This window comes from Amia ocellicauda, chromosome 7 (genome assembly GCF_036373705.1).
Source record: "Amia ocellicauda isolate fAmiCal2 chromosome 7, fAmiCal2.hap1, whole genome shotgun sequence".
Classification (NCBI taxonomy): domain Eukaryota; kingdom Metazoa; phylum Chordata; class Actinopteri; order Amiiformes; family Amiidae; genus Amia; species Amia ocellicauda.
The window spans coordinates 48,827,863-48,842,482 of record NC_089856.1 but is presented as its reverse complement, the minus strand read 5'-3'; the positions used below and the strand labels follow the sequence as shown (position 1 = coordinate 48,842,482).

Sequence of the window (14,620 nt, the reverse complement as noted above, 5' to 3'; positions counted from 1 at the left end):
GTGTGTTGTATCTGATTCTTACTAACATGGTGTTGTGTGTAGCTCTGCAGGGCCAGGGCCGAGACCCTGCTGGACAGGACTGGACTGGTCTGTGCTGTTGGACATTAGCGCTACTGTGTCTTTAAGCAGAGTCTCTGCAGACGTGTCCGCCACAGTCTGAGAGCGCGTCGCGTCACGTAAGAGCACGCCTGACCCCTGACCTCTAGATGTACCAACTCCGCCGCACGGGGGAAACGCGTGTCATCGCAGCAGGCCTTAATTCAGCCACTACATCCACATCCCGCCAGCGTGTGTAGACCCAGAACCCAGTCTGACCGGATCCTGAGTGTGTGTGTGTGAGTGACTGGGTTTTGTTTGCGCTGTGGCTGAGTGACGCAAGGAGTCCTGGGGCTTCTGGGAAATGTAGTCCGCCAAGTGTAAAACTTCAGGGCAGAAGCGAATGGACAGTCTGGAGCGAGAGCGCGGCTCCGATAACCACCGCGAACCAGCGCCCATTCTGGACGAGCACTGTCTGCGCTGCGAGGGAGACTTAGACATCATTCAATAATGTACATATATATAATACAATATTTTTAAAAGTGGGGGGTTCTTTTTGGATTTAAGCGCCGATCTTCGCAGGGCGCCTCTGGGTGGTGTAGTCTTTCTGCATCCGCCGCTCGTCCGCAGTGCAGGGCAGGGCTTGGGGTGGAGAACTCTATCTCCCGGCATGCCCCGGGCCCCGTTTGGCACCCCCGTTGCGCTCGGCACAGCACAACATGGCGGACGTTGCGAGCAGTATATTATAACAACATGAAGCTGTGAAAAGAGGCAGACGGCGAGGGAGACGCACGCACGCAGCTTTTTATTTTAATTTCTTTATTTTAGTTTTTATTTTTTCTTTCGTGGGGAGCGGGGCGACCATTCATTCCGGATTGCCTGTCTGTCCGTCCGTCCGGGGCCGTCTTGTCTCCACGTCTATCACCCCAGTACTATTCCCAGCCCTGGGCAGCGCCGGACTGGACGGCACCGAGCAGCAGCGGGGAGAGAGAGAGGAAGGCCCGGCGGGATCAGCCCGGACTGCTGCGGGGTTTGCAGGGCCTCGGATCCCGCTCTCGGGAGGCAGGGACCTGTTTGATTCGGACCGGACCAGTGCCGCGCAGATGGGTTTAACTCAGCGGCAGGAAAACCACCACACTTACTTTCCATTTTGATAGATTTCTTATTTTACGGATTATTGTCGTCATTATTTTTTATTTTATCTGTGTGTCTTATTTTCCGTTTTGGAATAAATCACTGTACCTGCTAGTACTAATCTACTACAGTACTACTACTTCGCTACTACCACCACACCGCAGCCACTACTGCTGCTACAAGTACAGTATCCAAATTTGCCAGCACAGAGTCCGCACTGTCCAATACTGTACCCGGAGAGGCGCAGAGGGGGATACTGCTCTCAAAATACTCTCCGTTACTGCACCACATCCTGCTATACTGTAGTAAACTATACTGTACTGTAGTAAACTAAGATTCGCTCTCCCGGACCTTGCTTCACTACACAACTGTCCTGCTCTGCGCTGCCTGAATTGCTCCGTGTCCTGCCCTCCTCTCTCGGCGCCTGTCCCCCGCCCTGCTCGCTCGTCTCCCCGCTGCTGAGCTCTCGGAATGGGGGTCCAGGGTTTCCAGGACTACCTTGAGAAGCGGTGCCCCGGAGCGGCCGTGCCGGTGGACCTGCTGAAGCTCGCCCGCACCGTGGCTCGCCAGCAGCCGCTGCACCACCCGCACCCGCATCACCACCACCACCCGCACCACCACCACCCGCACCCGCCGCCGCCTCCTCCGCCGCCGCCCCCGCCGGCCCGGCTGCTCATCGACGCCGACTCCGGCCTGCAGCGGCTGTATGGGGGCTACCAGACGGACTGGGTGTGCGGCGGCCAGTGGAACGCCATGCTGGGGTACCTGGCGGCCCTGTCGCAGGCCTGTCTGTACCAGGGCGGCCTGGAGCTGGTGGTCGTGTTCAACGGCACGCTGGGCAAGGAGCGCTGGCCCGAGTGGGCGAGGCGGGCGCAGGGCCAGAGACAGACCGCCCAGCTCATCGTCAACCACCTGGCCGCTAAGGGCACGCCGCCGCCCCGGGCCTGGTTCCTGCCGCCGGCCTGCCTCAACCACTGCGTGCGCCTGGCCATGCTGCGCTTCCGAGTGCGGGTGAGCCGAGCCGAGCCGAGCCGAGCCGAGCCGGTTTATACAGCCCTGTGGCACAACTGGAGCCGACGCTGCTGCTACTGTTATCGTGGTGTTGCTGCTGTGGTGTTGCAGCAGCGTTGATAGTGTTGTGTAGCTGCTACTGTAGTTGTGTTGTTGCTGTAGTGGTACTGTAATGTGGCTGGTGCTGCAGCGTTGTTGTGTAGTGTTACAGTTGTAGTCGCTAGCGTGACTCCAGTGTTATTAACAGTGTTCCTAATAGTTAGTGCTGCTGTTATAGTCGGGTTGTGTGTAGTGTTGGTGTGTTACAGTTGTAGTCGCTAGCGTGACTCCAGTGTTAGTGCTGTTGATTTTGATGTTACAGCGTCATCAGATCATCACACTGATCCATCTAACGGTTGGTGTATTCATTCCAGCGGTATTGCAGCGTACTGCAGTTGTTGTTGTTGTGTTGTCAGAGTGGCTGCGTCTCACCGTGTCCCTCTGTGTCCCCGTGTCCCCAGGTGGTGCAGACGCTGGAAGACCACCACCAGGAGGTGATCGGCGTGTATCGGGACTGCGGCTCCCAGGGCCTGATCGCCCACGACCCTGAGTACGCGCTGTGCAACCTGCCGGCCTACTACAGCGCCCATGCCCTCAAGCTCAGCTGGAATGGCAAGAACCTCACCACCAGCCAGTACCTGCTGCCCGAGGCGGCGCGCCAGCTGGGCCTGCGCCCTGCACACCTGCCCGTGTTCGCTGCCCTACTGGGTGAGGGAGGAGGTGCTAGGACGGTTTGCAGGAGGAGGGAGAGTGAATGTGTCAGTAGTAACGTTTCTCTCCCTCCCTCTCTCAGGGAACCATATCCTGCCTGATGAGGACCTGGCTGCTTTTCACTGGAGTCTGCTGGGCCCTGAGCATCCCCTGGCCTCCCTCAAGGTACTGGACTGTGTGTCTCTGTCTCTGGGTGTGTGTGTGTCCCTGTCCCTGTGTACAGTGTGTATTAACCCCTGACCCCTGTCTCAGGTGCGCGCTCACCAGCTGGTCCTGCCCCCCTGTGAGGTGGTGATCAAGGCCGTGTCTGAGTACGTCTCCGCCATCACAGACCTGAGTGACCTGGACTCTGTGGCAAGAGACGTCTTCAAGCAGTCGCAGGTACTGCAGGGAGTGCAGTGTGCATGTGCGTGTGCGTCTGTCTTGGTATGTCTGTCTCTCACACTCTTTCTCTCTCTCTCTCTCTCTCTCAGTCGCGCATGGAGGATAAGGTGGAGAGGTTTAAGAAAGCAGTGGAGTATTTCTCTGCTGCCAGTAAACCCAGACCCCTGCCTCTGGGACCCTCGGCCTACTACTGTGAGTACACTGCCCCCCAGCTGCAGTGCTATTGTGTGTGTGTGTAACATCCCTCTCTTCCCCTGTTTTTCCATTTTCAATTTAAGGTGGTTTATTGGCACGACTAAGCTCTCTCTCTCTCTGTCTCAGTCGCAGGGTTTGGGCCGGCACAGTATGGAGGTCCTCCAGGGCCGCACAGCCACATGGGGGCACTGCAGCCCAGCAAACCACTGGTGAGTGTGCAGATGCACAAAGCCATAAATACTCCCATTCACGCTCGCTCTCACACTCTGCCTGTGACAGTGCTCCTGTAATGGCGGCTGTGCTGCGCTAATGCAGTAACCTCCCCTCTCTCTCCCAGTTTCCCCCCCCGCAGGCCGCAGGGAAGCCACCCTATCATGGCGGCTCGTTCCCGGCAGGCCCTGCCCTGTTGTTCCAGGCCACGCCCCCAATGCCAGAGTGCAACGACACGCTAGCCAAGACGGCCTTCTCCGAGTGGTCGGCTCCCTACGACAACTCTGGCAGCGCCACCCAGGGGCCCAAATACCCCAACCACAACGCAGCAGTGGCCCCCGGCCCCGCCTCCTCCTCCTCCTCCGACGGGGAGGAGCACAATGAAGCCAGCGCCAAGTAAGGGACTGTACACACTAGGATGAACATTTCATATCACGATTATAGTGACCAAAATTATCACGGTTATCAGTATTATCGCAGTATTGTTAAAATGTGCTGGAAATGTTAAAAAAGTACTGATACACACACTGAAATCATTTCACCAAGTTGTATATTAAAAACCAACAAACAACAAATAAAATTAGCAGCATTATGTACTTTTTGTGCATAAAAATTAAAATAATAGCATTAACATTAAAGATGGCACCATGTGGCCATGAGAGGTAAAAGCTTCCCTAGTGCAGGTTTTAATTAACACAACCTTAAGTAAGCAAATCAAATGTGCATATAAAAGCAGCACAAGGAGAGCAATGTGCATGAACCAGTTCAACAACTGCCAGATTTGAAATGAACAAAATATGTTGGTTGGGTGAATAAACCACATAACGTGTTATCGCCCTGTTTCTGCTGGGGGCAGGTTCTAGCCTAATATATCCGCGTCATTGGTCAACAGCCTGAGAGCGCTGATTGGACAGACTTGGAGTACAGTAGTGATGGGCTTTTTAATTACTTGATTAATTTGATTCAGTTCAGTTTGCAATAAGTTCATTCCATGTACTGATTCAGTGACATGAAAACAACCAATGCAGACCGAAACAGGATTGTTAGATAGATTTAGAGCTAAAACACAATACCTGCGTTTTAACTCGGAGCACTAGGCCCATAGGAGGTGCTCTACGCTTCAGGCCTAGAGCGCTCTCAAAACAATCACAGCGCTTAACATAGTGCAGCAAATTACTTAATTTTACATAAATACATACAAGCATCATATGAAACCTATATATCACAAGAAACGCACTGACGTTTTTTATTCTGCTATAATTCGTTTATTTTTTGAATGAATACAGAAATGTGCATTGGCAAAGAAATGAAACGTATACAGACGCCATTTTTATTTTCAAAACAACCCAGTTTTCAGAAATAACCTGGATTATAAACACTTAGAAAATCATATTCATATGAATCGCCAGAATGCTCTCTTTCCTGTCTAGGATCATAATTACACCGCAAAACAAAATGTGCATATTATTGTTGTTGTTGTCTTTATTACTACCAGTAATATTTAATAATAACAATATTACTAGTAATAATAATAATAATACATGTACATCGCTTACTTTGCAGTGATTGTAAACGCGTGTGTTTGGCTCGGGGCAGATGTGATCTTTCTCCTTTGCAAAGAAATCGGCCGGTCGGGTTGCTGTGTGAAAATACATATTACTACAGTGTATTTATTAATCTTACTAGCTTTCTTTTGTGTCAGTTTATCCGTTATCTGTGATTTATGTTGAGGCTATTTTAAGGCTAAAAAGGGGGTGGAATTTTGGTCCAAAAATCTGCCCCCTAGTCCTCCAGCCACACCCATGGGTGGGCCGATTTTCGGCCCACTAGTCCTCTGAGGGTCAGACAATGTCTAACGTTTACATATTTCTGTGTCTGGAGCTTGTAAGGACAGGAAAGGTTATATGATGTTCAAACACTGAAGATCCATCAGCAATAAGTGTAGGAGATGTAAGATTGATAAAGTGCACTAACTGTGTATATGAAGGACCCCGAAACACACATACTAACAGCGTTTTTAAACAAAGGATGGTGGCTGAAGTCCGTTCATCACATCTGACAAGCACAGAGCACAGTAATAGAGAGAACCTGCAACACTAAGATATTGCACTCGTATAAAACACCAGAACCAGTGACTGTACTGAGTCTCTCCGAGTCTGTCCAATCAGCGCTCTCAGGCTGTTGACCAATGACGCGGACCTATAAGGCTAGGGGCGTATCCTAACATAAATGGGGCGTGGTTTTGGCATAACTGCGTTAGAAACGCAAATGACGCTCCGCCTTCTACCATGTTTTCACACAAAACAAAACCCACGGTGCGTGCGGTGCCTGCGTCAGACTGCTGCTAACTTTGCTTGATGCTGGACAGTATTTACCGTGTGTTTTTCAAACCGCGGTAATCAAACACGGTTTTAATGATAATTAAAATATGAAAAGGTAATACTAACCGTCGGGAATTTCACTGTGGTTTATCGTGAAACCGGTAACAGTTTCATCCCTAGTGTACACTATCGTGTGTGTGTGTACACTGTCTTTGTGTGTACTTATGATCTCTCCCTGCTCTCCGATTAACCTCTCCATCTCTCTCCACTCTCCCCGTCAGTCATGTCCCAGACAAGTCCCACCCCAAGGGAGGCTGGGAGGAGGCAGCCGGGAAAGGGGGTGGGGCCAAACCCGGGCCTGGGGACGGTCTCCAGGGCAACGGGGGCTCTCAGATCCCCTCGCTGCTCTCCATGGCGACCCGCAGTCACATGGACATCACCACCCCCCCGCTGCCGCAGGTCGTCGCCGAGGTGCTGAGGGTGGCTGAGCATCGCCACCGCCGGGGGCTCATGTACCCCTACATCTACCACATCCTCACCAAGGTACCGCGCCAAAGTGTCCGCTGCTCTGCTCCATGCTGGACCCGGTGCCGTATTAACGCTGTCTCGTGCTGCCCCTCCCTCAGGGTGAGATCAAGATCCCGGTGTGCGTGGAGGACGAGGGCAGCCCCGACCTGCCGCCCGCCGCCCTGCTGTTCCGCTCGGCCCGGCAGTACGCCTACGGGGTTCTGTTCAGCCTGGCGGAGACGCAGCGCCGCCTGGAGAGACTGGCCCTGCGCAAGAGGATTCCCCTGGAGGGTACGGAGCGAGGGCAGGGGAGGGCATGGGGCAGGAGGGGCAGATGGAGAGAGGGAGGGATGAAGGAAGGAGAGGGATGAAGCCGCAGTGTAATGTTCTCACTACCGTCCCTGCCCCCCCGCACCGCAGTGCCCCCGGTCATCGTGAAGGAGTGGTCGGCCTCCAAGGTGAAGTCGGCCCTGACCCCTGAGCTGGTGCCAGCGCTGGCCTTCCGGGAGTGGACCTGCCCCAACCTGCGGCGCCTGTGGCTGGGCCGGGCCGTGGAGGACAAGAACCGGCGCGTGCGGGCCTTCCTGGCCTGCCTGCGCTCCGACACCCCCGCCATGCTGAACCCCGGCCTCGTCCCCTCACACCTGCTGCTCATGTGCTGCGTGCTCAGGTACATGATGGGGGTGGGGTCAAAGTGAGTGCGTGCGTGTGTGTGTGCAGGTATATGATGCTGTGTGTGTGTGTGTACAGGTATATGATGCAGTGGCCGGGGGGGCGGGTGCTGCAGCGCCATGAGCTCGATGCCTTCCTGGCCCAGGCCGTGTCCAGCCAGCTGTACGAGCCAGACCAGCTACAGGAACTCAAGGTCAGAGTGGACGCCCCGTCCGACCGACCGACGCCCCGTCCGACCGACCGATGCCCCGTCCGACCGACCGACCGACGCCCCGTCCGACCGACCGACCGACGCCCCGTCCGACCGACCGACGCCCCGTCCGACCGACCGACGCCCCGTCCGACCGACTGACGCCCCGAACGACCGACGCCCCGACCAAATTCCAGAAGTTATGCAGGTGGAGAACCGAAATACAGAAAGTGAAAATAAGACGATTGTCCCTCCCGCTCCTCTGCCCCCAGGTGGATAAGGTGGACTCGCGGGGCGTCCAGCTGGCGGCGCTGTTCATGTGCGGCGTGGACACGGCACTGCTGGTGAATGACGCCTGTGGGCAGCCCGTGCCCTGGGACCACTGCTGCCCCTGGGGCTACTTCGACGGCAAGCTGTTCCAGAGCAAGCTGGCCCGGGGCGGCCGAGAGCGGGACAGAGCCACGCTGCTGGACATGTGCGAGGGCCAGGTGCGAGGGGGAGGAGAGGGGCAGGGAGAGTGCAGCGCTGCACGTATCCGCAGTGGTGTCAGTGTGTAACGCTGTGTTTTTGACTCCCTCTCCCCCAGGAGGAGCAGATGTCTCGCGTGGAGAAGATGAGGCAGGCGATACTGGAGGGCATCAGTCTGAGCCGCCAGCCTCCTCCCCCTCCTCCACTGCCCCCCCCTCCCTTCATGTCCCCCATGGTGCCACCCTTCTACCCCGTGCCCCTGTACCCCCGGCCACTGGGTACCCTGCCCCACCACAGCCAGCACCGCACGCGTGCCTTCCCAGGTCAGTGCCAGCATGGGGCCAACCGTGGCACCCTGGAGCCGCTCGCTATTCCTGGAGAGAGAGAGAGAGAGAGAGAGAGTGTGTATATTAATTGTCCCTCCCTCTCCCTCAGGAATCCAGGCCATCCCCCCCCAGGGAGGGAAGCTGGAGATCGCTGGCATGGTGGTGGGCCAGTGGGCCGGGAGCAAACCACTCCGCGGCCGGGGGGGGTTTAACATGCAGGTGGTGTCGGTGGGCGGCGGCCGAGGGTAAGGAGACGCCCCCTCACACCGAGCGGTGCGCACACTGTGTGCGTCGACTGAGGCCAGTGCTGATACATGGCTGGCCATGCCCCCTCGTGACATCACACAGGAAGTGGCCTCAGCAGGGCCGGTCTAAGGGGTGAAGGTCTTCCTCCCATTCAAATTCAATTGAGGGAAGCTTTATTGGCGGGACTGAGTTAGTGGCCACAGCAGTGACAGGATAGGGCCACAGGAACAACATACACAGGAGACGCACTTCAACACTCACAGACCCTGTACATGGGGGTGTCGTGCACAGTACACACAGCACCACCTGTCCACCAGTGGGGATGCCAGGACTGTTTGGCAGTGACAGCTGGGTGACGATCTCTCTCTCTCTCTCTCTCTCTCTCTCTCTCTCCATCTCTGCGTGAGAAGAAGAGGGAAGGAATTGTCTATGAAGGGAAGGGGAGGGAAGAAACCAACAACACAAAGAACACAGGTACGGTGATGGCAGTACTAGGGTGTAGTGGGCTGGTTGGGAGTGGGTTATACTGGAATGGACTGCACTGTGTGGGGGTGCTGAATTTTACTATAGAATATGGTTTTGTGTAGTGAACGTGTCTCTCTCTCTCTCCCATGTCAGGTGGGCTCCACAAGCCCCTCCTCCAACGGAACCCCCAAGCAGCCTGAAGATTCCAAGGAGCCGGGGGTGGGGGTTGGGGTGGGGGCCCCGGAGCAGCAGCTCAATGGCAGCTCTCCGGCCCCCTCTATTGACCAGCCCCCGGAACAACAACAACAGCAGCCTCCGCCGCCACTGCCCCCCGCTGAACCAATCCAATGTGCCTTACCCAGCAGAGACAGCCAATCAGGGGCCACAGAGGCCGACGCCCCCAGTTGCCGTGACGACTGCCAGGACGAAGCCTCCGCCGCGCTGCAGAAAGAGGAGTGAAGACGGAGGGGAGGGTGTCAGACCGAGACGAGGGGGCGGGGAGATGGGTGTGGTATTGAGGGGGAGGAGACTGTTAGTCTCTCCCTTTACCCCTCCTTTTTTCTCCTTCTCTTTCAATTCAATTGAAAAAAGCTTTATTGGCATCTCTAATTGACACCAGTGTTGCCACAGCGGACACTCTCTGTTTTACTCTCCTCCCCCCACCTTGCGCTGAAGTGAGCAGACCGAATCTCCATAGGGACACGCAGACAGACCCCCCCCCACACACACACACACACACACACACACACTCACTCCCTCTCTCTCACGCCTACAGATTCCTCTCTGGGATGGGGTACGAGGGGGAGAGAGAGATAGAGAGAGAGTGTTCCTGGTGGTGGTGGGGGGCGGGGGGGGGAGAGGCAGCTGTTCCTGTGCTTCGGGGTGAAGTGGTGAGAGGAGCAGCCTGGGGACAGAGACGGCACTTGAGTGTCTGAAACTGAGAGAGCGCGAGCGCCTCTGCTTGCTAGGACACCCTCGTTGTGCTGTCAGCTGCTAGGCTCACAACCTCATGGGAAATGTAGTCCCCCGTCCCCTCTTTTCTCCACTATACATGCACACAGGCTCCAGGCCCCAGGCGGTGCTGTAGGGGGCTCAGAAGTGTTCTGGCTGGAGCCCAACGTGGCTCGGTTAGCTGCAGTTACTGCTCAGTTGATTTTTCTTTTCTTGTAGCCTTAATTTAAATTTTAATTGGCTTGACGAGGATGTTTTAATTGAATTGATTCTTCTCATTCTTAAATGGAAAAGAAATCTAACCAATGATGTTTTTACAGATTGAAACCCACTTTATAAGAACTGGGGGGGAACAAAAAAGTACTTGCAAATTGACAAACCTGAAATTCAATTAAGCAATCCGTTTCAATTAAGGCTGCGGTTCGGCCAGGCCAGGGTGGCTCTCTGCACAGGGCCGGAGCTCCAGCCCGCCCCCGCGCCCCGCTGGCCTGTCTGTCCGGCGATAATGATGTCCATCTTGAGTTCATTTTGACAATCACAGGAGTCTGCCCCTCCCCTCCACAATTCCAATGTTAATTGGACCCAATTAAAGTTTGCCTGATTTTAGACATTTTGAATTTTAATGCGGTTTCATTTTTAATGTTTTTCAGGGTCTTCGCCACCTTCTGAGTCTCGGTGGGTTTCAGGTTCTGAGAGCAGTTTAGGTCTAATTAAGTCCAATTAAATGCTCAATCAAGCGAGTGCACGCCAGGAGAGCGTTGGCCCCTGGGGGCAGGGTGGAGAACCCCCGCCTGCTGTAGCCAAGCGGCCTCCGACACCGACTGCAGCCGCGCGTCGCAAAATCCACTTCTAACTCGATCAAATATCTTTCTTTTTTAAATCACTTTAACTGTAAATATAAATTTACAAATTGTCACTTTTAACAATCCCCAACTCCCCTCGAAGGAGAGAATATTTAAAATCTTGTTTCGCACCAAAAAATAAATGTATATGTTTAAATGTCTCTGAGCACTTGCACAGCGGAGCAGGAGGGCAGCTCAGCGGGGCAGGTGCGGACAGCAGCTGGATTAACCCTCCCATGCCAGGCTAAAAAATTAGGGACTAAAATACGAGGATTTCACTCCCTGGATCCTCCCTGCCTCCCCCGTGTCCAATCTCCCTGCACTGAGTGGCCCTGCTCCCCTCCCCCCCCAGACATTTAAAAACCCAGCTGTAACAGCAAACCGCACGGTTCGGCTCGTCCTGCAGAGCACCTTATTCGTTCAGCCTGAGATGTGACCTAAATATGATCATTTAAAAAAGATAAAAGATGATATGAATTATAATTGCTCATGCCACAGATCTTATCTATCTATCTATATATATATATATATATATATATATATATATATATATATATATATATATATATATAACAAATTAAATATTAATAATAATCATTTTAAAATCCTGTTTCTATTTCTTGCCATCTGTATTGCTGTCTGCCCACATTTGTACTGTATTATCATTTTGGATTATTAGATTATTCCTTTGTTTTTTTTCTTTAACCCACTAAAATATCGGTCTGTTTCTCTACGTTTATATTTTTGATGTGATTGACTGCTCACCCCCGGCAGGCTGTGCTCCGAGCTGTGGAGCTGCGGGGGTGACCTGTCTCCACCTGTGACGTCACAGACACGGTGACAGCACCGCACGTTGACACACGGTACTACAGTCGGACTGACGTGCTCACACAGACACCAGGACGGCTACAGTAGCACAGACGGACACCGTGACACTGACCAACACACGTACCGACAGGCGGATGGACACCCACGCACAACACACACACACACTCTGACACACAGACAGGCACCTCTTGGTGGTGTTGAGAGAATGCTGTCGTGTCTTTTTGTTTAGTTTATAGATCTTGTCTGGGTTGACAGACAGATGTTCCTATTTTTTCTTTGTAGTTTTCAGAGACTCTGCTTCCGAGTCCTGGACCCATACCCCCCCGCTCTCCTCATTGTATTTTTTTTTTGTTTATAACTCTTCTAGATAATAAAGCTGATTTATATAACACAACTTAAAAATAAATTAAAGTAATACTTAGACCCTAACTGACATTCTTACTATTGTTCCCGTTGTCCTAGTTGTTCAGACCCCCCTCCTCTCGGTCGTGATGATTCTTGTACTTGTAGGAGAAGAAACCATAAAGTAAACAAAAAAAAATACAAAACACAACAAAAAAATTAACGTTTTTTAAAATCTATATATTAGTAATAATTCAGAATGCTTTTGTACTGACTCCCTGCCTGCCTACCTACCTGTCTGTCCCTCCCATTTCCTCTCCTCTCCCCTCCATCCTGCCATCTCTCCATCCCTCTCTTCTCCTTCCCGTGCCCCCGTCCACTCCCACTGACTGACCGATCGATAGTAGGCCATATTATTATTGGTATTAACTCAGTATAACGTTGTGTAGTTGTGAGTATAGGACAGAGCTTCTTAGTGAGATAACGAGACCTGAACGCAAGAAATACACAAGAAACCGACAATACTGAAAATAAATTACGAAAAGTCAACCTTTAGTTTCATAAGATCACAATCTGAAAACGCGTCGCGTTCTTATTTAGTTTGGCATCCGCTACACTGACCTGGTTTGAGAAAAGGATCTGTTTTTGGGGTTTTAATTTTTGAATTGTAGTTTTAGCACCGCTCCCTGCTTGTAATCTACACAGTATATATGAAGACACATATAGTGAAATTAATAAAAGTAAATCTGTACTCTTTGCCGTTTTTTGGTCCTGTCATTCTGGTCGCCCTCGTTTTAATGCTGTTAGTAACTCCCCCTCGACATCTAGTGGTATAAAGACGGTATTACAAGCTCGTTTTCCCTGCAAAAATCACATCCAATCGCATAACAGACAGACCCCTCCGTCAGCCGAGACACCTTCAACAATCGGTGTTAGAATTGGAAAGATTTGGGATTGTATTTTGTTTTGCGTTTTTTTTTTTTTGCGTTTTTTTTTTTTCTTTTCTTTTTAGTTTTGGAAAATGAAACCAGTCATTTTGTTGGAGTCTTGTGAAAAGAGACGTGATTATTGATTGTATCTTTTGGATTTTTTTGTTTTATTTCATTTTTATTTTGTATTTGTTTTAAGCGAGAAGGAGCTGCTTGTTTGGGAGGAAGGGGTTTCTATTGGTCTGTATTAGTGGAACACAAACGATTGATTGAACAAGTGAGCAGAAGATTTCAGGTGAAAAGAGGATGTTGGCTGTTTTGCTTCTACTGTTGGAAGGAAACTTACAGTGCTGAAATAAAATCTATTCTTTTAGTAAAGATAGGTTGTTTCTCTTGTCTGTCTCTGCCCGTATACCTACCTGTCTGTCTCTGTCTCTGCCCATCTACCTAGCAGGAGTGGTTCTGAAAGCATGGCCCTCCTATATGACCCCCCTAACTAGCACTGCAGACAAACCAATGACAGCACCCACCCCCCCCCCCCCCCCCTACTACAGCACCGTGGAGAAATTGATGGCCCCCCTAATATTACAACTGGCCCCAGCCAGGCCCCCCCAGCTGAAATGGTCTATAACTGCCACTGATACCTAGCCACCCATCATTGTACACACTGCAGGCTCCACAGCCCACCTGGGAGGTTCAGAGGCCATTGGAGGAGAGGCGTCCAGGCAGGCCAGGGGCCGCGCGTTAGTGATGGGCCTCCCTGACCCGAGCCAAGCGTGCGCTGCCACTGCGCACTCCCAGTCACGATCGTGACATGAGCTGGGATCGAGCCAGTGGCCCACGGCTCATAGGTCTGTCTGCTTTTTCCAACTGAGAAGCTTGGTTAACCGTGTCACAGACAATGGCATGTCATAGGGTACAGGGCCGTGTCCTGGGCCTGTCATAGGGGCCAAGTGATGTGGTCTTCTCTTCGGCTCCTACAGTAGATCTGCTGTTGCCACCTCAGCTCTGTGGGAGGGTATTGATCTGTGAACACAACTGTGATGACTTCAGCCTACACACTGCTATTACAAGACAGGGCAGGTCTGTGGAAACGGCAACACCGGCCGGGCAGTATGGGGCAGAAAGTGCAGGGGTGTTTTACGTGTCCTTAAAAGACAACGCCAACACGAACACCTACATGCTTAAAGACGAACACTGAGCATCCAGTCCACATCCATCATCCAGGGCATGTCCCATCGCCCAGCATTCATGACCAGCTCTTGTTCTGTAGCTGTCTTAGCACTCTCTCTCTCTCTCTCTCTCTGCTCTAAAGTCTGCTCCTATATGGTCACATGTGATAGTTCGCTCCCATAGGACCTTCTTTTGCTCCTTTTCCACTGTGTCCATTTAAATTCCCTTTTCAAACCCAATCCAGACTCCAGTTCCAGGTCTGTGTGCCACTGACATCATGGGCTCTTCTGGGACTGGAGCTGGACTGGACAAAAACACTGGAACCAACTCAGTATTAAAAACAGGTGAAAACAGCTTAATAACTCTTTGTGGTATTTCCTCTATATGATCAGTTATAGCATATTTGTATTATTAATAATACTTTAATGTATTTATACTAACTTGCATACTCTCATGAACGAACCTCTTATTACACTAAGCTAACCTGCTTCCACTGACATGCATTACTGATGCGCACGACTGCTACAGTCCAGCTGCGTTACAAACATCCCTGAACCGCACACTAATACAACTCAGCCGGTATATCAGCACCGTCACCGGCAGAGCCAGCCAGGGCTGCTGATCATCAGTACAGACTTCA

At 52.1% G+C, this 14,620-nt stretch overlaps 1 protein-coding gene across 1 annotated transcript; it reads left to right on the top strand.

The window, feature by feature from the left end:
* The first annotated feature begins 572 nt into the window (after positions 1 to 572).
* Positions 573 to 13,185, top strand: fam120c (family with sequence similarity 120 member C). The gene is made up of 16 exons (XM_066710138.1): positions 573 to 2,181; positions 2,682 to 2,928; positions 3,014 to 3,096; positions 3,184 to 3,312; positions 3,405 to 3,507; positions 3,637 to 3,719; positions 3,848 to 4,116; positions 6,323 to 6,584; positions 6,668 to 6,839; positions 6,969 to 7,218; positions 7,299 to 7,413; positions 7,683 to 7,898; positions 7,997 to 8,201; positions 8,314 to 8,449; positions 8,861 to 8,924; positions 9,069 to 13,185. The coding sequence occupies exons 1-16, from the start codon at positions 1,642 to 1,644 to the stop codon at positions 9,372 to 9,374; spliced, it is 3,180 nt and encodes a 1,059-aa protein (XP_066566235.1). The 5' UTR covers positions 573 to 1,641; the 3' UTR covers positions 9,375 to 13,185.
* Positions 13,186 to 14,620: the final 1,435 nt, after the last annotated feature.